The 21,578-nt window shown below is 32.9% G+C and overlaps 1 protein-coding gene across 1 annotated transcript; it reads left to right on the top strand.

Moving 5' to 3' along the window:
• Window positions 1-1,861: 1,861 nt before the first annotated feature.
• LOC146721647 (uncharacterized) lies at window positions 1,862-5,656 on the top strand. The gene has a single exon (XM_085486472.1). The coding sequence runs from the start codon at window positions 1,877-1,879 to the stop codon at window positions 5,654-5,656; it is 3,780 nt and encodes a 1,259-aa protein (XP_085342598.1). The 5' UTR covers window positions 1,862-1,876.
• The last annotated feature ends 15,922 nt before the right edge of the window (window positions 5,657-21,578 follow it).

Below are 21,578 nucleotides of genomic sequence, written 5' to 3'. Positions count from 1 at the left end.
ACCAAAACTTATGCAAAATATTCATAAATGTACAATGAAAATTTCAAATGAGAAATTGGGCCATACGCGTAGCTGTTATATTAATATAACACTTTGCGAAGGAATGTTTCTTCCAGTTCAATTATTATCGCCTCATTTTCCAAAAGTAAGATATATAAAGCGTTTAATTTATCAACTTACATATTTTTATAGAAAGTTGGAAAATCTAGATGATGCTTTAAATAATGCTGATATGAATACTTTGAATGAAATTGTGACTTATGCACAGGAGAAAGTAGATATGTACAGACATCAACGGATTGATACAATTTTGAGTGATGATGATATTATGTTTAAATATCGTTTAGCATTTAAAGCATTGACTAAACGCACTGTGGACACACCACGACATGTTTGTGTATCATGCGAGAGATTGTGTTATAAAAAAAGTGTTTCTAAAGTCAATAGTCTACAGACACAAGTACATGTTAAAATTTGGAAAGATTTAATGACGTATGTACAACAACAAAAAGTTGATGCGCAATATATATGTAATTATTGTGCAGGCAAATTTAGTAAAGGCTTAATGCCTGCATACTGCGTCTTAAATAATCTCTTTACAAATCAGGTGCCTGAAGTAATATCATCTCTTAATACATTCGAAAAAATTCTTATACAGAGAGCTAAAGCGTTTCAAACTGTCCTTAAAATGGGAACTGTTATTAATAAAAAGTTGCCTCAAAGACAAATGGTATCAAAAGTTAAAGGTAGAACATTTCATTTACCACTTCCGTTACAGGAGACATTGAATAAATTATGTTCTAATACTGATCCAATAAATATTAATCATGAGTTATATATATTAGTTAGAGGTATCCCGACAAAATCAAAGATTATTTGGGAAGAGGTAGTTGATGTTAAAAAAGTATTTGACGCTTTAACGTGGTTAAAGCGCAACAATAATTTATATTCTCATATTATATTGCCAAATGATTACAATGATTTACGTTTACCAATATTAAAAAATTCAGAATTTCAAATAGAAGATGAGACAGAAGATAATGCAGAAATAGCTGATGATGAGACTGAATTATTAAATGAGACAGAAGGTAATGCAGAAGTAGCTGATGATGAGACTGAATTATTAAATGATCCGATAGAAGAGATAAAAAATGATATGTTAGAAGGTCAACGGAAAGCAATGTTGACTCAAGTGACTAATGCTGAAAACGATGGTTATTACGAACAATATACCATCTATCCCTTATATGAAAAGAAAGCAAATAAAACTGCGACAGTTTTATATCAAATGTTAAAAATTCATGACTTGCCTCTGAACAATCGTGAGCAACATTTAGATTTAATGTGTTTTCCAGATTTATATTCTTCTGGTATTAATGGACAACGTGAGATTAGACAAGTTAAACTTCATGATCATGAATTTATTAAATGTCGTTTGACATCTAAACATCCACAGTATAGATTAAATCTACAATATGTATTTTATTTATTGAACGATGCAAATATGCGTCAATTAAGTCGTGGAATTTTTCATAAAATGAATGTAACTAATCCGCGACTTCGTTATACAGCTGCAGAATACCTAGACGCAATGTCGAAAGAATTGTTGGAATCTAATTTGAGTACAATATTTGCCACACTTCGAAATACGGAGCAATATTGGTGTAAACCGAGAAATGATTTAAATTGTATGACGCAGCATTATGGACCTGCGACATGGTTTTTAACACTCAGTCCAAGTGAGTGGTTGTGGGAAGATTTAGGTGAATATATTCGTGAAGTAAATGAATGACATGACGCTTCCTTAAGCGTTAGCGCACTCGTTGTTAGAGATCCAGTATCAACATCCAGGTTTCTCGATAATAAGTTTCGGGCAATGCTTGACTTTATTAGATCTAAAAATCATCCAATTGGAGAAGTAACGCACTATTTCTGGCGACGAGAATATCAAGGTAGAGGTATACAACATTTTCACCTAATAATTTGGATTAAAAATGCACCAATTTTCGGTGAATCTACTATTGAGGAAGTTTCCAAATTTATTTCACAACATATAAGCTGCACAATACCGGATCAAAATATTTCGCCATTGTTGTACAGACGTGTTGATACGCATCAGCGACATACACATAATGATTATTGTCTTCGTTCTAAAAAAGTAGGACGTAAAGTTATTCGTCGATGTCGTTTTGGATTTCCTCGTCCCGTTACTGAAACTTTGAATATCAGGGATGTGGCAACTTCGATAGCCGGTAGAAAACAATTGAAACATAAAAGTAGACTTTACGATCTTCCTCGAACAAATAATGAAGGTAACATAAATGACTATAATCCTGTTCTTCTTACTGCATGGGAAGGTAATATGGATATACAATTTATTGGTGAAAAATCATCGCTGCTAACCTGGTATGTTACTAAATATATGAATAAAGCGGGAAAAAGTGAATTATCTGAGAATATTCTTGATAGTAAGGATAACAAAAACAAATCATTAGCGAGTCATCTTTGGAATATTGCTTTGCGATTTACGAATAATAGAGAATGTGGAGCTCTCGAAGCTGCTGATACATTGTTAGGTATTCCTTTGTATGGAACTGATCGAAATACAACCATCAGATGGTTAGATGTTATTCAAATACGATATAGAAAATTAAAAAATCGTAAAGAAATTGAAGCTCTTGATCCTGAATCTACAGATATATTTTATCAATCTTTGACAGATGATCATTATCCACATAGACCAAACGAATTAGAAAATACGTCTCTTTATGAATTTGCACAGTGGTACGATATCTCAAAGATCAAACCGAAAAATAAGTTTATTGAATATTATAAAATAGGTAATGGTTGTTATCTTAAACGGCGACAGCGCGGATATCTTATTAATCATTTTAGATATAATGTTAATACACAGCCTGAAAATTATTTCTTTGCGTTATTGCTTATGTTTAAACCATGGCGAAAATTAGAGGATCTTAAAAATGAATGCGATACTTATACCGAATCGTTTCACAAAGTAAAACTGCATCTTGTAGAAGCATTGCAATATCATGAAAAATTAGAAGAATTGCAAAAAGCATTTGAAACTGCAAAACAGTTAGTTCAGCAATGTTTAGATGACGATTTGAAAAAAGAGCAGTCTCAGGATGATCCTGAAAATGCAATAGGTATTCAAAATATAGAGGCTGGTGAAGCAATGCAAGATTTTAAAGATCTTGGTGATAGAGCAATTCAAGAAATTGATGTATCTGACATGATAGTAAAATTAAATACGGATCAAAAACGAGTATTTGATAAAGTTACCAATGTTGTAGAGTCCGATAAATCAATATTACGATTATATGTTAGCGGAGAAGGTGGTACTGGAAAAAGTTTCTTAATCAAGACTATTAAATGCTGGATAAAACAAAATCTCAACAAAGATACTGCTGTAACAGCACCTACTGGTATAGCAGCATTTAATATAGATGGTTTGACAGTTCATAGATTGCTTCAATTACCCGTTGAACATGGTCAAACTCCTAAGTATAAACAATTATCTGATTGTGTATTAAAAGTTTTACGAACAGATCTTAAAGATGTTATTCTTTTCGTAATTGATGAAGTGTCAATGATATCTAATTTGACTTTAATATATATTCATCTTCGATTGTCTGAGATATTTGATACTAGTGATTGCGATGATGGTTGGTTTGGTCGAAAGCATATTCTTTTATTCGGAGACTTGCTTCAATTGCCTCCTGTACGCGAAGATCTTATCTTTACACATTTATCCGATCAAAAAATTGCTAATTATCTTGGTTCTTTAAATGCTGTTAATTTATGGATTACATTATTTGAATATGATGAATTGATAATCAATATGCGTCAGCAAGGAGATAATTCATACCGTGAATTATTGTCGCGAATTCGTATTGGTTTAGTGACAAAATCTGATTGTAAAATTCTAGAGAGTAGAAAAATATCTTTCAAAGCTGATTCTTTCGAATCTAGATTAAATGAATTATGTGATTTTATTAACAGTTTATCATCGGACACTGTTTGTTTATTTCCTACTTGTAATATGTGTGATGTCCTTAATAATGCAATGTTAAGTCGCATTACTTCCAAAGAAATATTATTAATTGCTGAAGATACGATTGATTGTACATCATATGTAAAAAAGAAAGTATTAAAAGTATTGTCAAATAACGATGATGATAGTTCTCGAACAGCTGGACTTTCAAAACAAATTACAATTAAAATTGGAGCAAAAGTTATGATTCGGCGTAACATCGATGCCAGTTTGGGTCTTGTAAACGGTACAATTGCTAAAGTAATTTCAATTGTACGAGAAACATCTACTGATGACGTAGAAAAGATTAAACTTTTTTTACCATTAGGTTTAGAATATGAAATTGAAAGAGTAACGGCTAAATTTCAGGTATTGGATAGAGCGTATGTGATTCGAAAACAATTTCCATTATCTTTAAGTTATGGCATCACTATTCATAAAAGCCAAGGATTAAGTTTGCAAAGTGTTGTTATGGATATTGGCAACTCTGTATTTAGTTGTGGTCAAATTTATGTTGCCTTGTCGCGAGTAACATCTCTAGAAGGAGTGCATTTAATTAACTTTGATCCTTCAGCAGTAATAGCTACCGAAAAAGCTATTATTGAATATAATCGTTTAAAACAGATATACAATCCGAAAGCAGAAATGATTGCTGTGTCAAAAGAACGTTGTCGTAAAGTAAAAGATGTTCCATGGGCGTTACCAAAAATAGTTACTTCTGTTCAAAAATCAAATTCAGATCGAAAAATTCAACATATGGTTTCAAATAAAAGAATTCAAAGCACTGCTTGGATCATACGTGGTTTTCAGAATACAGACAAGATTTCATGTTATGCAAATACAGTATTGCAATGTTTATTACATTTAAATATTATTAGGCAGCAGTTGATTAATTGCGATAAAACAGACATTTTACGTATATTAATGCATCGATATGAAAATGGAATGCGAAATCTAAATACATATGCAATACGGCAATGTTTAGGAGAATATTTTTCGAGTATGGTAAGACGAAACGCGTACGATTTTCTTACGGCACTTTGCGAAAAATATGATTGCATTACAAATTTGATACAACATCAAGTAACTTCTACCAAGCGATGCAAAACATGTGGTAATACAAAAACTATGGTTGAAAATAATATTGCTATTTCAATTTCCCTTGATAATTTAAAGAAAAAAAGTTGTAATCTTAATGAATTATTAAATTATACATTTTCACATTGGTTTCACTTACACAACGAATCATGTGAATATTGTACTGGAACTGATCAAATATTTAAAAATGAAGTAACATTAACAAGAGAAATAATTGTTATTTGTTTAATAATATTTTTAGCAAAAGATGGTAAATTAATAAAAGCAGAAAACAAATTTAATTTATGTGCTGTTCCAACAACTAAAGTATTAATAGCGGGACAATTGTACAAGACGATGAGTGCTATACTTTATGATAGTTCGTGCACCGATGAAGGTCATTATGTAAGCATATGTAGAGAAGGATTATCTAATATTTGGATCGAAAGAGATGATGCAGAAGTAAAAAAGAGGCAGTGGCCTAGAGGTGCTAAAGATGTTTATATAATATTTAAAAAAAAATAGGTAATAAATAATACTAATTCGATATAAAATAAAGTAGTTATAAAATTCTTCCAAAATATATTTTTATAATATCAAGTTTATGACTATTACTATTTAATCATTTAATATTGTATTTCGATCAGTCCTATATAAAAAAAGGTTTCGTAATATATTAGCAATTTCATGACAACGCTTTACATTCTGCATTATTCGTTAAGTGCAAAAAAAATATTTTTTACTTAAAATACAAGATAGTTTTTTTATCTATATGAAGCAAAGAGGACCGTTGTATTTTGAAATATGACGGGGGTGGTGGCGGGTTCTTTGCCTATTTATTTAAAGATGCTTATCATATACAAAAATGAATGATATAATCTCGAAAAACTCACCTTTAAAAAAAGGTAAAAAAAAGCGACCAGTTAAGGGCACGCCATTAACAAAAATTATCCATTGCAAACCCATGTAGAATCCTATCCTATTGCAAACCAATGTAGAATCCTATTCTATTGCAAACCCATGTAGAATCCTATGAAAAATTAATCATTGCAAATCCATGTAGAATCCTAGGCAAAATTAACCATTGCAAACCCATGTAGAATCCTATGAAAAATTAACCATTGCAAACCCATGTAGAATTGTATTAAAAATTATCCATTGCAAATTTATGTAGAATCCTACATTGCAAATCAATGTACAATAGAATTGTATGAAAAATTATCGATTATAAACCCATGTACAATCGTAACAAAAGTAATGAAATAAAAAAAAAATTGCGCCAAGTAAAAGTAGAAACTTGTACCAGTGGAAATTAAAGTTGCAGACATATATAGAGTCGTATAATGAATCAGTAAAAATTTAAATTTGCAAATGTAGAATCGTACCATAAAAAAACTTATCTTTTAAAAAAAAGATAAACAAGATGCCAATCCATGCGCCATGTGAAAAAGTGTTAAACAAAAAAGTATTTTTAAATAAAAAAATCTATAAATTGACAAAAATTTATGTTCTAAAATTAATTTCTCTACAAAAAGTAATGTCCAAAAATTGCGCGAATAAATAAACATTTTTATAAAAAATTAAAATTTAAAAATTTATGCAAATTTAAAATTAATATAAAATTAAAAAAAATAAAAAAATTTTAGTTAAAAAAACTGGGCGCGCTGCTAACAAGTAAAGCTGCCCAACTTACACTCACCGATTTCTTTGTAACTTTTTATACATATACTACATTGAAAAATATTTGACACGTATTTTTTTATATCGGCCCAAACTGATGTTTAGACATTTAAAAAAAATTTTTAAGTTTAAGACCAAATTACCAAAAAAACAGGTCGAGTCGGAGTAAAAAAATAATATCTCTGCTTCTGCTTAATATTTTTTGATGCGGTAAACAGTTTTCGAAAGGTAATTAACTATTCTTTCTAATGAAAATTAACAATTTATTATTCCGTATTTCTGAATTAGAGGTATTTTGGATCAAAGATGAAATTTAATAGAACACCCGTTTTCTGAGCCTCGCTATTTATTCCAAGATAGGGTGGTCAATGGTTTATATTTTTTGTTTAAAGCTAGATCCATTACCTACAATCCAATGCTTACAGAATGCAAAAATTCCAAACCGTTTACCCACAAGCGCAATTTCAGTGAAGCCATAATCCTTTTTTCCCCCGAAAAAGGGAGAGCTCACTCGCTCTTTGCCGAACCCGGGAATAACCAACGTGGAGGTGGCGAGGACCTATTCCCTTTTGCTTCTTTTTTCTTTGTTTTTTTTTATTTTTTTTGTTTTTTTTTTATTTTTTTTTTTTTTATTTTTTTTTTAATTGTTTCATTCTTTTCACTTTTTCGTTTGTCTTCTTTTTTTTAAATTTAATTTGATATTTTGTTGTGGTTTATTCTGAAATTAATCTAAATTATGTATTGTTCACAGTAGTGGGGGGTGCTTTTCAAGGAAACCGCAAAAAAAGTGCTCCATGCACATAGATTTAGTGCACCAAGCACATTTAATTATTGCGGTATCTTCGCAAACGTCACAAATGGTACCACAGCCCTTTAAGCAGTACTCGACGGGTGTTTGGCATTTTTCTGGCTTCTCTTCAATGTAGCCACTCTTCCACCAAGCATATTTAAAGAGATTTACAAATCTTGGCGAGGAGAATTGGTTGTGAATCAGTGATTGGATTTTCAAAATGTTGTTCCTTAAATGTAAGCTGACGTCGTAGTTGTATAAAATAATCAGATCAGAAAATTGTTTCAAAAAGTTTTTCCACGGTCTAAAAGTGTAAACGTCAAGTGGCTGTATAAATCCAGTTGCTCCGGGTGGAATGGTTAAGATTTTAACTTTCTTCTGTCCTTTCTCAATGGTATCAAATATTGTATCTTTTTGTCCTGTCCAAGAATCCAAAAGAAGTAAAGAATTTTCTTTAGCGCTTGGCAGGAATACATCTCTGTACCAGCTTGTAGAAAGTTCTGAAGTCATTTTCCCGGATTTTGAAGCAAATGTCACAATATTTGGTGCTTTGTAAATAGTTTTTTCAACCAGTGGACCAAACTTACCTTTCGACTCCTGCAAAACTATCATTAAGGGGGACTTTAACTCTCCACTTGCCGAAATAATTGGCTGAATCGTGTAGCTATGAGTTAAGGAGTTAAGAGATTGTGCGAGAGATTCAACTTTTAATGTACCTCTAAACGATAAAGTACGACCTGCGTGTGACTCTAAATTAAAACCTGATTGATCAGAATTATAAACATTTTCGACTCCGATGTTCTTAATTTCTGATCTAACTTTCGAAACATATTCACTGGAGCTTTGTACTAATTCTTTTTTGTTCTCTATTTGCTTTTGAGTGACAAACTTATTAATTTTTCTAGAGACAATTCCGTGTTTTAATTTAAAATTATGAATCCATCTTCTCGAAGCAGTGAACTGTTGAATATCTAAATTGACTCTCACTCGTGCCTTTAAAGCCCACCTTTTCAGATCCAAATCATGTACAGCAACTGATTTATCCAAAGCATTGTTAAAATCTTCTAATACAAATTCAGAAATTTTTAATAACTTTTCATTTCGTGTTCCGCCCTCATCTATATGATGCTCCCAATTATATAAATATTTAATACTTGGTATCTTTTTAAATTTGTGTTGAACTACTTTGAAACTTCTACACCCTCCCTTTCCCGAGCGCCAAAATTCAACGGCTCTTTTTTTATATTCGATGTCAATATCGGAACACATTTTAGGTCTCTTGCTGTTGGGCTTGTAATCTTCAGAACTATAATCAATTTCTTCATCAACCATTTTTGCAACTGGATACACACTCGTATCATTGTAGTGTAAACATTCAAAGCTTTCAACAAAAAAATTGGTGTCAATGGAGTCTTTAATTGACCCTTCCAGATAAGAAGCGAGACATCTTTCTTCTTTTGTAATCACTGATTGCACTTCATATTCTGGACAGTCAAAACTCTGCTTCAACAGACTAATAACGTTTCTGGGATTCAGCGACATTATGTTAAAAAGGATACGTTAATAATGAAATTCCAACAGATATTGAAGTAAATTATAGTGAAATTCTGTAGAGTGAATTTGGAGAATTTGAATCTAGTATTATAGTGTGTATAGCATAAAACTGGTATCAAAGTAAAAATAGCATTTAAACCAAAGTAGCCACAGAATCGCGTCACAAAAAATTGGTAAATCCCCAATAATCGGTATTTTGTTTATTGTGGTAGTGAGTTAGTGAGAATGAGAACTAGCAAATGACTCTGATTGGCGAATGAAGGCTTGTGTTGATGAATGACAGCTGTGGATAGGTAGATAGCTGTGTCTTATCGGTAATATCGGTATTTAATCACGGCTTTGAAAAGAGCGATCTCAAAAATAGTTGGATAAGAATTAATCGTTAAAAAATAAATTATTTTTAAGCGCTGTTGCTTACGTAAGAAATAAAGATTTACCTGCTATTTTTCATCAATTCGGTTTGTTTTCTCTGCTTGTGCTTGGAAGAAGTGTTCAATACATTTAGGTACAAAGATCCGCTTTCGGGGGAAAAAAGGATTATGGCTTCACTGAAATTGCGCTTGTGGGTAAACGGTTTGGAATTTTTGCATTCTGTAAGCATTGGATTGTAGGTAATGGATCTAGCTTTAAACAAAAAATATAAACCATTGACCACCCTATCTTGGAATAAATAGCGAGGCTCAGAAAACGGGTGTTCTATTAAATTTCATCTTTGATCCAAAATACCTCTAATTCAGAAATACGGAATAATAAATTGTTAATTTTCATTAGAAAGAATAGTTAATTACCTTTCGAAAACTGTTTACCGCATCAAAAAATATTAAGCAGAAGCAGAGATATTATTTTTTTACTCCGACTCGACCTGTTTTTTTGGTAATTTGGTCTTAAACTTAAAAATTTTTTTTAAATGTCTAAACATCAGTTTGGGCCGATATAAAAAAATACGTGTCAAATATTTTTCAATGTAGTATATGTATAAAAAGTTACAAAGAAATCGGTGAGTGAAAGTTGGGTAGCTTTACTTGTAAGTTTCAAAATTACAATGCACCTTAAAGTAACATTAATTAATTTAAACACAAAACATATTTTAACTGCAATGAGTTTAAAAGTAACAATTTAATTTTAATATCATTAGAATATTATTTAGCAGCGCGCCAAATTTTTTTAACTAAAATTTTTTTATTTCTTTTTATTTTATATTAATTTAAAATTTGCATAAGTTTTCTAGGGAGATCTAGGAAAATCGGGGAGCTTAGGGGAGGAAGGGGAAGGAATTTGGGGAAGTTCCGAGGATGTGGGAATGGGAGACGTGTGAGGTGTGTGGGTGTCGAACGAATTAATATTATTGATAATAATAGTAGGGTCTTCTACACCCCGACCCGCTCTTTGTTTCAGCCGCCGATTCCGCCGATTCCTCGACGACCTGAACGCGGTCCGCGATATTCGGTTTTGAGGTCCGTCCACTACGAGATCGGGTGGTTTAAATTGTATTAAAAAAAAGAAAGGGTTCTGTTACAAATCGCGGGAGCTATATATATATATATATATATATATATATATATATGTATATACGTACGTACATACATATACAATGTGTATATTTTTATATTCGGTTTCCCTTTTATTTCCTAATTTACTAGCGGGAGAAATCACGAAGTCGTCCGCTGTTGCGGAGAATCCTGAGTGATTTCGGAAGAACAGGATAGAAATCACGAAGTCGTCCGCTGTTTTGCGGAGAATCCGGAGTGATTTCTGGAATAGAGGGTAGAGATCACGAAGTCGTCCGCTGTTGCGGAGAATCCGGAGTGATTTCTGGAATAGAGGGTAGAAATCACGAAGTCGTCCGCTGTTGCGGAGAATCCGGAGTGATTTCGGAAGAAGCGGATAGAAATCACGAAGTCGTCCGCTGTTGCGGAGAATCCGGAGTGATTTCGGAAGAACAGGATAGAAATCACGAAGTCGTCCGCTGTTGCGGAGAATCCGGAGTGATTTCTGGGAGAAAGGTAGGAGAAGGATCAAAGGGTGTGAGGTAAATAATTGGGTTACCGAATCCAACGGCGAACCCAAAGACTCTAGTTTTTATGATTTGATTAAACTCCCGGAAATTGTACGAAGTATCGGTGTGAATGTGTTAGGTAGACTTACTACTTATCCAGAAGAACCTTGGTCAGCAGGAGGTGGCTCGGTGGTTGACGACGGCTGGGATTTCGTTTTGCGAAATTAGAAATTAATACTAACAGAATTAACAATTCTTTCGGTTGAACACTTAAATAAAACTAGTTGAAGTTTGCGAACGGGATGAGACTGACTGAATGAGAATGAATAAGAATCGAGAGAAAAAGCCTGTGTGTCGCTCGCACGGTGTTACTCGTATATAAACCTCCTTGCTCCTCCTTCTCCATTAGTTGTTAATATTCCCGACGAATAAGGAAATTTTCAATGACGCTTTGGAAGCGTCCTTTGATTTTGAAAATTAATATGATTGGTTCGGGCTTTGTTTAGAGTCCAGGGTTTCGACCAATGGAGAATTTGTTCTTATAGAGGGAGGTTGATATTTTATTGCTCCTCTAGTTGTGACTCAAGCAGATATCGCGTCCGGTGATCTGTCAGGCGAGGATTGTTTAGGTTCTCGGAAAGTTTTATTGATTCTCAAGGGTTCTATTGAAAGGAATAGGCACCAAAAATTGTTTTCCCTCGCCTGTCACATCGTGCCTTATCTGCGGGTCTGCGATATTTTGAATATCATTTTACACTCTCCGAAAGGAAAGAGATTCGTAGATTTCACGATTTATTACGTTTACTTTGCTTTTCGGGTCGTTCTCTATCCGCCTTTGATGTTCAAGATATCGCTTTGCGTTCTTCGAAAGAAAAGAATCGTGAAGACCGCAGGACGTAACACAATATTAATTATAAAATAAATTGTATATTTAATTATCATATTTTTATAGAATTTTTTTCATATTTATAAATAAATTTATATCACTAAAGAATGAAATGTTAATGTAAATATTGCGTAGTTCTTGTTAAATGTGTGATAAACATTTTTAGAATTTCTAGATATCAATTATAATCTCTTTACTATATTGTGAAAAATTATTTTATTTAGAAGAAAAATCATTTCTTAAATTATTTTTACTACAAATGTTTTCAATTTTCTGTAAAACTTATAATAAAATTATGTTGTTAATAAAATAATAAAGTTAAATAAGGTAAAAAATAAAATAATGAGTTTAAAACAAAGAAAAAAAGTAGTTTTTTCATAATGTAATAATATATAAAAACTCACCTTTAAAAAAAGGTAAAAAAAGGCGTCCAGTAAAGGGCACGCCAGTAACAAAAATTACTTATTGCAAACCCATGTAGAATCCTATGAAAAATTAACCATTGCAAACCCATGTAGAATTGTACTTATGTAGAATCGTACTACAAAAGTAATGATATCAAAAAAAAAATTGCGCCAAGTAAAAGTAGAAACTTGTACCAGTGGAAAATTAAAGTTGCAAATCTATATAGAGTCGTATAATAAACCAGTAAAAAATAAAAAAATTTTAGTTAAAAAAACTGGGCGCGCTGCTAAGTTTCAAAATTACAATGCACCTTAAAGTAACATTAATTAATTTAAATACAAAACATATTTTAACTGCAATGAGTTTAAAAGTAACACAATTTAATTTTAATATCGTTAGAATATTATTTAGCAGCGCGCCCAGTTTTTTTAACTAAAATTTTTTTATTTTTTACTGGTTCATTATACGACTCCATATAGATTTGCAACTTTAATTTTCCACTGGTACAAGTTTCTACTTTCACAGTGGGTCCAATGGATTAGGAAAGTGGAGAAAAATAAAATAGATGAGCCTGTAAACCTCGAGGGGACACAGTAAAATTCATTTATTTAGTAAACTTACAATAATATTGCAAGTTTTCTTTTTATTATGTTTCTATATTGATATCCTACATATTACTGCTTTTATTAATATTCAACTTATCTCAACTTTAATTTGCGATATATTGGCTAAGAAAAATCGTTTCGGGACGCACAAAAACGGAAATTGAAGGGAAATATTTGATCTATAAGATACCATAAACAATGAGCAAAAAATTTTTTTCTACACGTGACATAACGTCAAATATGCCTCAAAATGGCCTTTTTGCACATTTAGGTTACTATATCTCAAAATCCTGACGTGCTAGGAAAAAACGAACAATGTTCAGCACACGAAAAACCTTCGAAGTCACTTAGTCTGATCTATGGGTTTAAAATTTGTCGGCCTGTGTAATCTTTTATTTGTTTCTTATAGCTTTAATTATTATTTAATTTAATTATATAATAAATATACATATATATTATGTGATATTTAAATGTATTTTATGATTTTAAATATATATGTAAAATACTGTGAGCACCATCCAATTTAATTTGCTATAAGTTACATACGATAAAATAATAGTCCGTTTCGTGTAATTTAATGCACGTAAAAAATATTACATAGAAAATGATATTAATATGATTATTTTTGATACATTTATACATCAGAAATAATTTAAATAATTTAAACTTGAAACAGTGATTTATGGAATAATACCATTTTGACTCGGGAAATTAATGATTCAAAAGATACAAATCATTATTTAACATTGTTTTAGTATAAAATACATGCCATTTCTTTTTAGCAATAGATCGATATTAAAATAATATATTATCTATAATAATTTACGCCTAAGAGCTTGAAATTTTAATTTGTAGAATAGTATCTTTTTCATCACTTGAGAAATTTATGAAATTGTGAATAATATTTATGGCAACAATATTAATTATAAAATAAATTGTATATTTAATTATCAAATTTTTCTCCAGAATTATTTTTCATATTTATAAATGAATTTATATTATTAAAAAATAAAATGTTAATGTAAATACTGGATAATTCTTGCCAAATGTGTGGTAAATATCTTTTAAAACATTTATATATCAATTCTAATCTTTTACTATATTGTAAATCTTTTTACTATATTGTAAATCTTTTACTATATTAAAAAATTAAGAAAAATCGTAATTTCTTCAATTATTTTTTACTACAATGTTTTTAATTTTCTATAATACTTATAACAAAATGATGTGGCTAAACTAATAAAGTAAAAAAATTAAAATAACATAGAGATAATGTTCGCTGTGAGAGCCTAACGCGGATGTCCGTACGTGAAAACCGCAAAAATTTAATTTTTTAGTCTTTTTAAATGTGCACAAGGCACGAAATTTGCTTAGCCAATGCTAAGACTTGTTAGGAATAATCTCTTGGTTTGAGATTTTAATTTCTACGTTCCCTTTACCCCCCTGAAGTGACTTAAAAAAATTAAGATAAGGAAAAAATAAGAAATAAGTTAAAAACAAAGAAAAAAAGAGATTTTAATCTATAATCTATGTCATTTGCAAAATACTCCTACTGTCTCCAGGGTGGCCAGCGATTCACAATTTTCAAATTCAAGGTCTTTTCCCGGTTTTCCAGATCAAAAATATCGTTTTTCAAGGTTATTAATAAGAAACATATTTTCACCGCTACGCGTAGGATTTAATTTTATTCGCGTGTAGTGAAAATGAATTATTCAAAAAGAAAAAGGAAATAATAAAACAATAGTAGTAACACAAGTAATACAGTAAGACAAATGCTCTTTAAGTTGTTTTTTATTAGAAAATTAATTAGGTAACGTGATGAAATGCAAGTTAGAAACAAATTAGAAACAATATATTTTAAATTTTACTTTTTCATATCGGCAGTGGAACTGACTATGGCTGCATTTATCTTTGATACTTCAGCCAAATATTTGGCTCTTTTGGCCTCTAATTCTTGTATTTCTCGAGTCTTACGTTTCTTCAATAACTCTGCTTGTGACTGTATCTTCTGCTCCTCACGCTCTTTCGCCGTAAATTCTTTATATCGAGAATGTGCATTGCGCATAGAATGTATCAACTTTTTTTCAATTTTTATATTATCCACGTCTTCTACAATTTTAATAGTATCATAGATACGTCTTTGCGCAATCAAACTTTTTTCGTGTTGATTTTCAATGAGACATTCCGAATTGACGGAAAAGCCGCGTTCAACAGTGGCATTACCATGAGATAAAATCAAAATAATTTTAATAAAATCCACGAAATTATCACACGGTTTCATTGACAATTTAGTTACATCTATCCAAAATTTATCTAGACGAGTTTCAGTCCTTTTGAAGGATTTCAACATATCCTCAATTTGAGGCTCGCTGCAAGCATTAACATATTCTTGTTTTATGCGGTCAGCTTTGATCCCAGATATTGTTGCGCTGGAAACCAATATTTCTAGGCAGGATATTAGCCTCTTATGGGCAATCTTCGGATCAACAGCGATTTTCGGATCCAAGCACGAGATTCCTTGTGTAAGTTTGTATTTCAGAGGTGAACGTTCATGTAGTTTCTCTATAATTCTGACAATACATCTACACATGTCTTGCTTAAATTGAAGAATTTGTAATTCCGAAACTTCTTTTACTTTTTTCAGTGCGTCTTTCGTTGCGAAGTCTATTTCGAAGTTCTTTGCGGATATTAGATTATTTTTTTCCGATAAATCTATTTTATGAAGATCAGAAGTGCCATTTAGAACGTCGGTTTTCACAACTCGCTGCATCATAGAATGTATAAGAGTATAAAATTCATTATATAAAAATGGTGCCATAGGAGCATCTGTTTGAAATTCACGCAAAAATGGCTCAAGCAAAGATGCTGTTGTACTAAAAAAAGTTAGTTTTGGACCAAGAAGTTTATCATTGACAGCTTCAGAAACTGTTTTGAAGCTATGCGAATTTGGAGCAGATTTTTCCTTTGTTGATACGGCGACGTACGTTCTTAAATGCGGGAGAATTTGAATAGCTCTCTCTGCTACGGCAACATTCTCTACCCATCTAATGGCACAACATTTTTTGGGAAAAGTAGAAGACTTTGTATATTCAGTATACTGAGCTCTTCGTGTTGGCGAATCTTTGAATAGATAGTACACAGCTCTCAAGAAAGTCATAATTTCCCATTTAGATTGATTCATTCCAGTTTTAAATGCACCATGAACAACATGCAGGCCGCAGCTACCTATATTCAAGAGCGCCTTACCGTCAAAGGACTCTTTTAGCTCCTGATTTAAATCTTTAAAAACTTTTAAATTTACATTTGGCCCATCCATAGACAGTTGTAAAATTTTTCCGAGTTTTAGCGCACCAAAAGACCCCGTCAAAGCTTCATGTAAATCAATAGCACGCGTGCGCTGAAGAAAAACAGAGTCAAAATATCGCGTCGATACCAAGGACTCGTTTGGGTGCCAAAATCTTATGTAAAGATCCATTTGGGCCTTTTGAGAAATCGAATTCAAACTTTCGTCAAATTCAAGGACCACATTATCACAACCATCGACTAAGTTAAGCAGTTCATGATAAAAATACGGAGCAATACCGTACACAATACTGTATGAAATTTTCGTTCTCCCTAGTTGCATTTTCTCAGCAATCTTACTATCAGGAAACATCAGAGAGAGAGTTGAGACACAAGCAGCAGACGTTCGTATGGATATGTGGTTCATAACAGTTCGAAGACACCAAAGAATTTCAGCTTTTGTGACATCATCTGTCACGAGAAATTGGTGCACAGACTTTTGCCGTAAACTTAATGAGCTATTCTCTGAAGTTGAAGCTGTTAAAATTCCACGATCATTGACAGTAGTTCCAGTTACTTTAATAGGACTAACCGTGTTGTGAGATCCTAAAAATACTAGAATCGATAAAGATAATTTGAAAGTTTTAATATTTTTTATACTAACGCTACACATTTAAACAAATTTTATTTACTACTGTCTAAATTATACAATGATATGTAGATTTATTTACTATAATTAAATATATATGAATTCGACATGAGATTTTGGAAAATGACAAAAAAGTATTAATTATTTATTATAATAGAAAAGTAAATTTATTATTTATTACAAATTACAAATAATTAATAAATTGTAAATAATTCATTCAATTCAATTTTAAAAATATTTTGATTTTTATAAAATTGGTATATACTTTATTGTTTGTTAGATCTATATAATCAAAATAATAAAAATAGTGGACACGTAATTTACAAAAATCAAATAAATTTTTTAATAAACATTGTGAATACAAAATCCTCGGATATTACGGGATCCACATCTATCGCTATAACCAAACCATCTGTTTTAAAGATGGATACGCATATAGGACAAAAGTGGAGTGCCTTTTCGCGAATGCGCAGAATGTTTTGTTAAGCACGTATTGTTAAATGTAATGAGAGAGTAAATAATAATAATAAGGGTACCTTGTAATGATTCGGCATCAGTAGTCGCAGATTGTGCACTATCTTTTTCTTTACATTGTACAAACATTTCCATCGGAATACTATTTTCTTTAGTTGTAACAATGTTTTTATGCTTTATTGATTTGACGTGACTATGAAGAGCACTTTTTCCCATGGAAGAAATATTAATAACTGTTTTACACCACGTGCATAATGCATTGGTGTCAGTTTTTGGATCTCGTGCTACCCATGGATAAATAAGCTCATAGGATGCTTGATACTTGGTAGTTTTCTGTTTAAACTTAGACATTATTCTTTGAAAAATCAACTGAAAATAATTATTAAAAAACTTTGTGTCAAAAATAAAGAAATGTTAATTCAACCACATTCTGTAATATTTTTAATAATAAAAATAATAATATATTAATAAATAATATAAATTGGCTTATTCAAAAATATACACAATTTAAAAAAAGTTTAAATATTAAAATTCTTTCTTTAAATTGTAATTTCGCTATTTAACAATTTTACAATATCATTATTTTTCCGATATTCCTTCGTGAAAATGATCTTATATATATAAATTTTATTTAGATAATAATATATTACCTGCTGTTAGAAGACAACGAATAAATCACTCCTATTATTCTATAATCACTCTTATTAATCTATAGGTATTGCACTGAGAATCACATATGAGAAACTACCGACCGTTACAGTCTAGATTTTCGATTTGTTCATCATTTATTTAGACAAAAGCAGCGCGGAGCATTGCGCGCCAAATGATTCTCCCCTCTCCGCGGACTCTCTTCGCGACGAGCCAGTGATGTGAGACAGGATGGGTTCTCTCGTTCGCGCATGCACGGCGCGCGCATGTGCGAGAGAGAAAACCTGTCATCACTGCGACGAGCCCGCCGGACTCGCGGACCGCAAACATTATTAGAACGATACGCCAAATAGCACCGTGGGGAAAGAGAGGGGAGGGAAGATGAACGCGCGTTTATTTAAAATGCACTCATAAAGCTTCAACAAAAAATTAATTAAGAGTTATTTCAATGTTTTTCAATCAATAGCAATTAAAAAATGACACGTTTGAAAAAATCACGGTTTTCAAAGTAAATTCAAGGTCTTTTCCCGGTTTTTAAGGCAATTTTTTAATTCCCGGTACTTTCCCGGTTTTCAAGGATTCAAGGACCGCTGGCCACCCTGGTCTCGTAGCGCGTCTAGTATCAAGTAACAAATGGGAGGCCTTTTCGCGCCGCGCGCTTATATTAGTACAGATTGGCCGATGTTTTTTAATTTATTTCTCATTAATTATTACAAAAATCACAAAATGATAAAGGACTTTTTTATTCAATTTAACACGTTCTATATGCACACGAGATGATCCGCAAATTAGGGGACACCCTGTATAAAATTAAAAAATTAAGTTTGTAACGGTTCACCTTTCCCGACGCCGCGGATCGGCTCGCCGGTTCCAGGATTCGGGAGGAAGGGGGAAACTCAGACTCGCTTATTCCTTAATATAAAAATAGTTGGTTTATTTAAATAAAAAGAACAACGAAAAGAATGTTCGATAGCGGGGTACAGGTCACCCTATGGGTTAGCGGATCGCTGGTATACGGAGTGAACGGTGATCGCACAGAGCGTCCGGTGACGTGAAGCCTGAACAAAGAACTTAAGAGCTACCCGGTATATGTACAAAGCGTGAAGATCGAACGGGGCGTCCGGTGGCGTAAAGCCTGAACAAAGAACTTAAGAGCTACCCGGTCGGTATATGTACAAAGCGTGAAGATCGAACGGGGCGTCCGGTGGCGTAAAGCCTGAACAAAGAACTTAAGAGCTACCCGGTATATGTACAAAGCGTGAAGATCGAACGGGGCGTCCGGTGGCGTAAAGCCTGAACAAAGAACTTAAAAGCTACCCGGTATATGTACAAAGCGTCCGGTATATTTACAAGCTCGGAGGCGTATAGCCTATAACGGTGTCCAGATGGGACTTACAAGTTACCCGGTATACGATGCTGGAGGCGCATAGCCTATAGCGGTGTCCAGATGGGACTTACAAGTTACCCGGTATACGATGCTGGAGATACTAGGTACGGGGCGTAATGCCTTTATTCAAAACGGGGAGCTGTGGAGCCAACGTACGGCGGCATATAGCCTTATAATGATGTCCGGAAACCGGGAAACCCAGTATAACGACGAGAAACCCGTCGCCCGGCGGATAGCAGGATGGACCGGAAACTGGGAAACCCAGTCCAGTGTAACGACGAGAAACCCGTCGCCCGGCGGATAGCAGGATGGACCGGAAACTGGGAAACCCAGTGTAACGACGAGAAACCCGTCGCCCGGCGGATAGCAGGATGGACCGGAAACTGGGAAACCCAGTATAACGACGAGAAGCCCGTCGCCCGGCGTATCACAGGAGGAGACCGGAAACCGGGAAACCCGGTGTTACAACGAAAAACCCGTTGCCCGATACTAACGGTAGGAACCAGCGACCGAGAAACCCGGCACTTTCACAACGAGAAGCCCGTTGCCTGGTCTGGGAGATTTGGAACGGGACTGGTGCCGGCTCGTCCGCCGAGCCGGCTTATATACCCGTCCGGCGGTCCCCCACTCCGCGTCGAGTCCGTGGCGGGGGTACCGCGCCGGAATCGCGGTGGGGCGCCCCCGGGGTGGGGCGGCCCGTGTGGAACGATTAGGGGCGCCTTTAGGCGCCAAAGCCTCACGTGGCGGGCGGCTCGGCTGATCGGCCCGCGAGGCGTTAGTAACGGCTGCGCCGTTACAAGTTCTCATAATACACGTTTCGTATAATTATAAAAATAGTACTCATAAAGTACGTTGGTACTCATCCATTATACAGGGTGTTTCTGCGACATACACAGCAGTATGTCGAGTTGCCTATCTGCTTGCCGACAGGCGGATGTTTTATTGAGCTCGTAGAATAAGTTCAGAATGCAACTCTGGCAGAGATGAGGAAAGGGAAATCAGTTTTTCTCAAGTTATGAAAAAGATACTATTTTACAAATTAAGATTTCAAGTTCTTATGTGTAAATTAAGTAATGTATTATTTTAATATCAACCTATTGTACTAAAAAGAAATGGCATGTATTTTATACTAAAACGATGTTAAATAATTTCTATCTTTTGAATCAATAATTTCTTGAGTCAAAATGGTACTGTCCCATAAATCGCTGTTTCAAGTTTAAATTATTTCTGATGTAGAAATGTATCATAAATAATGTTAAAATTATTTTCTATGTAATATTTTTCTATGTGCATTAAATTACACAAAATGAACTATCATTTTATCATATCCCAGTCAGAAATGTATAGTTGACTCGACGTCGAATCAACGTTGAAATCTGATGTCGAAGTATAGTCGAAATTTTGATCGATTCGACGTCGATCTCGTACCAAATATCAACCAATTTTCAATTATTATTTCAACGTCGTTTCAACGTCGAAATTTGATGGTATATATATATATATATATATATAAAATAGTATATTTTATTATTTATTATTTTTAAGGTAAAAATACTAAAAAACAAAAAGTGCAAATCTTATTTTTCTTTCATTTATTATTATACAAAGTTGAATATAATTAAACTACATTGCATTATAAAATATATATTTATTAACAATGCGTTATATCTGTAAACTATTTCAAATTTTAACATATTATAAGTATAAAGCGTTTAGTATACCGTTTAATAAAAATCACAAATAATTGCAGAACACAGCTACGTGTTTTACCAACTTTTACACATATAATAAGTACTGAAAACTTATAAATTTGATAACGAAAGTAATATTGCACACACAAGTCCTGATGCTTGTAAACAAAAAAAAAGAAAAAGTCTCTTATACTATATTAATATAGCGACAAATAAAATTCCATTTTTTTTTCAAAACAATCGAAAGTATAAATCATTTTTCGCAATCGCATAAAATTAGAAAAAAAATAAAACTGAAATTGATTTCACGTTACGCATAAAAAAATAGATATTTTTGTCGCAGACATTTTGTTGTTTTAAATATAGAGCAGAGCATAGTTCAGCCATAAATATGCTATAA

The sequence above is a fragment of the Nylanderia fulva genome, unplaced genomic scaffold (genome assembly GCF_048542155.1).
Source record: "Nylanderia fulva isolate GAGA-0341 unplaced genomic scaffold, ASM4854215v1 Scaffold437, whole genome shotgun sequence".
Taxonomy (NCBI): Eukaryota; Metazoa; Arthropoda; class Insecta; order Hymenoptera; family Formicidae; genus Nylanderia; species Nylanderia fulva.
This window is presented reverse-complemented; position numbering and strand designations above follow the sequence as displayed.

What these genes read in the sequence shown, in the direction of transcription:
- LOC146721647 (XM_085486472.1), top strand. Translation starts at nt 1,877, where the DNA reads ATGCTTGACTTTATTAGATCTAAAAATCATCCAATTGGAGAAGTAACG.